Below are 7,394 nucleotides of genomic sequence, written 5' to 3'. Positions count from 1 at the left end.
TTGTCTTTGGGTTCTGGGTTTATGGGGTTTATCTACCGAGAGGGGAAATAAAGGTTTCTCTTTTTTGTGATTTCTCTTTTTAAATGTGTGTTTTTGGATTTAACTTGCTATGGTTTCAACAACTATCAAAAGACTTCATAATCAAAGGGAAAACAAATATTTCATTAAAACAAAAACTATTTCCAAACATGCACTAAATGGCTAACTAATATGCTTATTATTTTTCAATTCTTATTCCTCTTGTGGTTTTGGATTAAGGCTTTATTTGTTTTTGGTTTGTTATGCCCTGATAAACACCAAATAGAGGGAATGGAGCTAATTTTCCTTTTGATGAGTTTGTCTGTGTTTTGTGATAGCTTAATTGGTTGTTTTGATCTGTTTGGCTTTGAAGGTGTATGTGCCTCCACACCCTTTGATCAAGCATTGGGTTTCAGTTCTGAGAAATGAGCAGACTCCTTGTCCTATCTTCAGTGAGTGTCAAAGTTTTTAATTTATTTTAGCAACATCCTATAATGTGGACCTAACATTAACCCGATTTTGATCAGTGTACTGTAACGGTATAACCAATGTTGGAACAGCTGAACAGCCTCATCACTTTATTTCGCTAATAGCTACTTCCTTGGTTAATGGTTAATGGAAATGTAGCTTCCTGACAAACTCATGCCATACTCCTAGAAGATATTTAATGTGTTCACTAGGAACATTCACAACCATTGATCTTCTGGTTTTTATATAATCTAAACCCTTTATAAATGAAATTATGTGGTTGTAGATTTTCCTGGAGGATCATTAGATTTGCTCCAAGAGCATGACTTGATATAATATTATTTATATTCATATTTATTTGGCATTTAATGCTTCTAATGTAGGAAATGCAATGGCTGAGTTGGGGAGGCTACTAATGTATGAAGCTTCAAGGGATTGGCTGGTTAGTTAAAGGGGCATAGCTCATGCCCTTGCCTTAAAAATTTATTTTCCCCATGCTTCAACTTTTTAACTTTTTTGTATTTAAGATTTAACTTTAAACTAAAAAATTTAAGGCATTACATGTATGTAGACTCTAGAGGTGGTCAGGTTAAAGTGACATTCATTCTATAAATTATTTGAACATCTTCTATCAACATCTTCAAAATATTGCTTGAGCTATTTGTTTTGTTCTCGATGGATTCCTCACTCTCTGTCTAAGGTAGGACAAACAAATTCTTAGTATTCATGGGTTAGGATTATGGTGTGGGATTACTGGTAAAAGGCAGATGTGCCGGATATGAAGACACTGAGTGTAATTTAGGGCATGAATAAATTCGGATGCCATGGGTTTTAACTTTTCAAGTTAAAATAGGCAGCTGAGTCAGTTGCCATGAAACCATATATAAATTATGTGTTTCTTGTGTAAGAATTGATCACCATTTTAGGAATGTTAATGGCATTTATTAGAACCTTCACAGCATTTACCAACTTCAATTAATTAAGAAGAGTCTGAGCTAGCATCATGTGCAGGGTAGTTAGCCAGCTGTCAAGCGGTTATCACATTTTGGGTAGTTATAGGAGCTTTGCTACTGTAGAGTGCATGCCCTAATCATGCACCTTACTAGATGTATAAATACTTGGTTTACCTTCAATTCTTAATTCTAATAATCAATAACAGAAAATCATATTTGTCTCTATTTTCATTTCATTTTCCATGTTATAGTCGAGACTTTGGTATGATAAATTAGGTTTATTTGCAACTAACAACCAGAAATAGTAACCTTTCTGTGCTAATTTATTCAACTGGATACTCACCCTAAAGAAACTATATCTGCATTTAAATATAGATCTTAGAATAGATTATTTTTCAAGGATTTGGAACTAAATCCTTATCTTGCATTGAGACTCCAAATTAGGATAGATATATGATAAGCCCCTAAAGACAATTTCAGGCATATTCAGTATTAAAGTAAAACTTTTCCTTTAGAAAAATAATTGCATACTAAACTAGAGTTGAAATGTTCTTTTTCTGTATAATGGCCCAATTACATCTCCTGGTTAAAGTAACACTGGATCTATGCCTATGAAATTACCAGAGTATTGGCTTTCTGAAACATAAAGCAATATTATGAGTTCTTTAGAATACTGTATTCAGCATTATATTTTTGACTTATCAAAAATCCAAAGGCAGATTGATTTTGAAGTCTATAGCTTTCTTAGTGCAAGTGCATCTGCACCATGCTTTCCCTAATACAGGAATCTAGTTGTGAACTTGTGATGATGACTTGTATTAAATAGTTGTGCCTTTGATGTTATTTAAAATTCCCATTTAATAATCTTTCTACATTTATTATGACACTCAAGCATGTGGATTTTCATTCTTTTTTCCTCTGTGGTGCTTTAATTGTTTTTCAGCCTACTGTGGCTGGGGAGATTCAATCACCTATGGGTGTTGCTTCAGTGGAATTCATTGATCCAAGAGAGCCTGTGGCCGTAAGTAGCATATTGCTTTCGATGTTTTTTTCTATAATTGAAGTCCGCATGGTCTGACAATTATATTGTTATATTCATACTGAACTAAACTGATGTTATACCTTTTTCCCCCAATTTTTTTCCCCAGGTAATTCCAATCTTGAGAGCTGGTCTTGCTCTTGCCGAGCATGCGTCGTCGATCTTGCCTGCAACAAAAACATACCATCTAGGTCATGACAGATTCTTATTAGTACTTAATGAAATAATTGGATGCCTATGCTTGTTGTTGCTTATTATGTTATTTGAAACCTGGCATTGGAGGCAAATTGAAAAAGATCATTTAAGCAGGAAAAATCTGGTTTTGCATATTTGTATATTTCCACGTCTGATTCATTGAGATAAAATGATCACTTGTTTAAAGCTTGTGAATTTTGTTGATGCTCATTTTTAAAATTGCAATATGTATTCTCAATTCTTAAATTGAATAATAACTTCTTTTATTCCCCTTTCATTTGCAAAAGGAATAAGCAGAAATGAGGAAACACTTCAGCCAACCATATATCTGAACAAGTAAGAAATTTATACTTGAAAGGGTAATATGTTTTGTTACCCTTGTTTTTCCTTCACTTGTATGGGCGGCTTTGTGACCATTTCAGCGAGATTCATAAGGGCTGCCCTATTGTTTGACCTGGTTCTGTATCTTTTATTTATTAATTTATTTATTGAACTGTGAGTTGTGACATGTTGAGCTCCTTCATTTATGTATTCCTTCATGCAATTTTCAGGTTACCTGAGAAGTTTACAGAAGGATCTAAAGCATTTGTGGTTGATCCTATGCTGGCAACAGGTATGTATTCACTCATGTTTTGCATTTTGATATCAGAAGATCAAGACTGAAACCTTTCTACTGCTGCCATTATCATAGAAGGAATTTCTTCTTATTCATTTTGCTCAATAGGTTACAAGTACGAAAGAAAAACATTTCCTGTTAATGAACCTATTACCTTGCTTTCCTGGTTCATATGATGCAATTTCGTTATCACACGTGTATGCTCTATATTATTCATGTAATCCTCAAAGCAACATTTTAAAAGCAGCTGTCATAATAACAGATATTAGGATCTCAATGTTAAATATTTAGTAGAGATTCAGCCTGCCTCTTACACAGGCTGCATATGAATGTGATTTGGTTCATCTCTTTGGCTTCAAAATTATTTTACTACATTTTCAATTTGGTCATTGTGGTTTGAAAGTTTGTAATCAATTCCTTGTATTATACAAAAATTTTCAATCAGATCCTTATAGTAAACACTTCTAATGAAAACCTATATTGCACAAATGCTTTTTGGATGAAAGCTCTATAATTTAAAACTTTGTAATCAAGTTCTTATGTTACACAATTATTTCAAAAAACTTGTGATTATCATTCAGTATGGAGACTTGGTCCCCAAATTTTTAAATTTGAGACATGATTGAAAAATGCTTGTAATATAGGAACAGGATTAGAAATGTTTAAGCTATAGGGACTTGATTGTAATTTATAAACCTTTAAACTATAGGACATAGGTAAACTATAGGTATCTAATTGAAAATTTAGTAAAACTATGAATCTGCAGAGTTAAACCTGAAAGTGATCGTTGAGGTTCACCATTTGCACTGAAAAGATTCCCGAGATACCAATTGTATCGGAAACGTCCCCAAGATTGGAAAAATTGCACCACGTTAGTCCTTCACCTCCTTTTGGTCAATTTCCTCCAGTGTGGCACGTATATGCCAGGTCAATCACGGCATCGAGGAAATTGATGGAAAGGAGGTGGACGACTAACGTGGTGCAATTTTCCGATTTCGGAGATGTTTACAGTGCAGCTGGTATTTTGGGAACCTTTTCGATGCAAATGGCAAATCTTAGGGACCACTTTAGGGTTTAACCCTGAATCTGCACAATAATTAACTTCTGTCTGTTTATTTCAAATGTTTACTAGTTACAAATTATTCATAGAGACTGAATAATTTTTTTAATTTCAACGAATTATAACCACTGATTCTGGGGCCTGGGAGTGAATGTTATATTTTGGACACAATAGTGCATTGTAAAATATCTACTGCACCAAAGTTATGTTGCATATGCTTGAAAATCTATTTACGCCATAAAGTGGTCAGATTTTTTTTAATTATTATTATTATTATTGCTGAATTTCAGGTGGTACTATAGTGGCAGCCCTCAATCTATTAAAGGAACGTGGAGTAAGCAACAAGCACATTAAAGTGGTTAGCAACAATAATCTAGAATTATATTCCAATAATCCCAACATCATGCTTCACTATCCAATAATCTGGTCTCTAGCTCTAGCAACAATAATAATGTTAAAACAGCTTCTGTTTATGCATTACCCTATCCACATTATGCATGATACATATATATATTCTCCTAATTTGTTAATGGAATGGATGACATTGCAGATATCTGCTGTGGCTGCTCCTCCAGCCCTTCAAAAGCTTAGCGAGCAGTTTCCTGGGTACTCACATAACTCTGTTAACTTTCTTAATTTTGTTTTCCTCAAGCCTTTTGTTAAATGCACTCCCATCCAAAAGAATTGTCATTTTGGACAAAGTGGTAAATTACAAAATTTATGTATATCATTTTGTCCAAATTGATTGTTATCTTGAAATAGAAAATGCATGTACTTTCTAACTAAATCACCTTTTTTATTTTTCAGGCTTCATGTATATACTGGAATAATTGATCCTACAGTTAATGAAAAAGGGTCGGTGCCTCCCCACATCATAGATTTATAGTTATGATTTTTATTACTTCATATTATTGAAAGCTAGCTTGCTTTATATATTAATATCTACATGATTAATGTTTATAATTTCACTTGTCTAGGTTTATAATTCCTGGTCTTGGAGATGCTGGGGACCGCAGCTATGGCACTTAAACTACATGAAATGAACAAAAATACATGTGTCCCGTACCTGCTTCATTTCCATTTTTGAGGCACTATAATTTTCTTTCTTTTTTTTCTTGATTTTTTATGGCTACTGGATTTCCAACATCATTTGATTGATTTGACCAGTAGCCCTCTTAGAGGCCTTTTTTCCTTTTAAAAAAGTTAGTTTTGATTTTAATTTTAAATTTTTAACAAAACAAAAAACTCTGAAAATTGGCTAGTGTCTATATTTTTGTATAATATGCTAACGTTAGCGTTCTGGTCTTTGGTAGTAGTATCTATATAATTATTCAATTTGAAAAGTTTTTATTTATTTATTTTAGTGTCAAATATCAATCAATTTTATATTTTATTTTTTTTCATTTTTACAGCTTTTATTTGTTTTTTTCCCCTAAGAAACACTTTAATCTGTTTTAAATTATCCGTGACTAAGGGTTTGTGTTTATGAAGGTAATTTCATCCAAACCTATGAAGACCTTCGCTTCTATTGTTGAAATTAAATTCGTAAGTGTTACATGTCATGATATACTATCTTATAAGGCAATACATAATCACTAAAATTACTAGGTCGTTTTAAAAGATGATTTAACATTGCATATACTAATTCGAAGATCTATCTGATAATATACGCCTGTATAATTATGTAACATCTTTTACATCAACGTCTATGCATCAGAATTAAATTTATAATTCATTTAATTAGTGTTGCACAGAGTTAACAGGGAGTTTAGTATCTTTATTTTATTTATTTTTTGGTCTGGTAATGGGATTACCGGATTAGTATCTTCTTAAAATTGAAATAATAAATTCTCGATTTGGTTGAGTTTTCTTTTTCTTTTTTTTTTTTGGTCATCAACACCATTCACACACACATCCCACACACACACACTAACCTGGCAACTACACTAGGATTCGAACTTGGTGTGGCTTCATTTGGTTATGAGTTTTCTTCTTCATATTGATTATTGTCTGTGTTTGTGTTTTACTGGATCTAAACTACCCGGATATGAATTTTACTGGGCTTTTACTATTACTCATAAGCTGATAAACCTAAGCCCTAAGGATAAACTATTTATTTGTTTTTTTAAACAGAAGAACTCAGCACAATAATAAGGTAGAACAATATAATAAGAAAAACAAAACCTAACCATCATTGTCTCTGGGCCGATTTGTGTATGATATATTGATATGCGCTACACCTGATGTTTTGTGTTGGAAAATCTTCGAATTTTTTTCAACCAGGTATTCCAAATAACAGGAAAAAACCAAATGAATTACTTCTTGCAATTCTCTTTTCTACTAGACACACTTGTCCAATTCTCAAAGTATTGATTGATTGTACTTGAAAATTGAAAATGTCCAATATCTACCATATTCACTTGTCAAGTAAATTACAGCCAAAACATAAATGATAAATATTTTTAACATTCTTATTATGTAAAGCATAAATATTATAAATATTATCACTCTGACCAATAGTATTTAGTCTACATATTCTTTTTTTAGTGTTGACTCTATCAACTAAAATAAACCAAACAAACAGTTCAACTATTGGTGGCATTATTCCTCTTACTATAATTATAGTGAAGTTATAATTTATTATATCCTCCAAATTATTTTTGTCTGTAAAAGCTGCACAAAAAAAATTAGTAGAATAAATATCTTTTTTTTCTATCAAATTTTTATATTACCCTATTCTCTCTGTTTGATGTTAATTTAACTAGTTACAATATTTTATGAAATTGGTTTAAAAGTTCTAGTTCTTATTAGTATAGTTCTCTCCTCTATTAAAAATTTTATATCCACTCTAACTGATTTCAAAATTCACAATCCTCTATGATAGATCATTTTTTATTTAAAACTGAGAACAACTTTAAAAATTTATCTTTTAAAGTACTACAATGTAGCCAAAAAACACCCAAAATCATATTCTTCTTCCATCTCTTACCTTCGTAGACAATCTACTGGTCATATTATTTCTAACATGTTTCTTTTTTTTTTTTT

At 32.0% G+C, this 7,394-nt stretch overlaps 1 protein-coding gene across 1 annotated transcript in view; it reads left to right on the top strand.

Moving 5' to 3' along the window:
- The window catches only part of LOC107625610 (uracil phosphoribosyltransferase), a gene marked incomplete at its 5' end in the record, with an annotated part of 6,687 nt that extends 995 nt beyond the window's left edge, over positions 1–5,692 (top strand). The window contains 10 exon segments of the mRNA XM_016328293.2: positions 392–470; positions 870–928; positions 2,383–2,460; positions 2,588–2,669; positions 2,961–3,009; positions 3,225–3,286; positions 4,640–4,707; positions 4,900–4,955; positions 5,157–5,204; positions 5,327–5,692. Coding sequence (XP_016183779.1) covers positions 392–470; positions 870–928; positions 2,383–2,460; positions 2,588–2,669; positions 2,961–3,009; positions 3,225–3,286; positions 4,640–4,707; positions 4,900–4,955; positions 5,157–5,204; positions 5,327–5,378 — 633 coding nt within the window.

Source organism: Arachis ipaensis, chromosome B02 (genome assembly GCF_000816755.2).
Source record: "Arachis ipaensis cultivar K30076 chromosome B02, Araip1.1, whole genome shotgun sequence".
Taxonomy (NCBI): domain Eukaryota; kingdom Viridiplantae; phylum Streptophyta; class Magnoliopsida; order Fabales; family Fabaceae; genus Arachis; species Arachis ipaensis.
The sequence above is the reverse complement of the archived record's forward strand: the minus strand, read 5'-3'. Positions and strand labels throughout refer to the sequence as shown.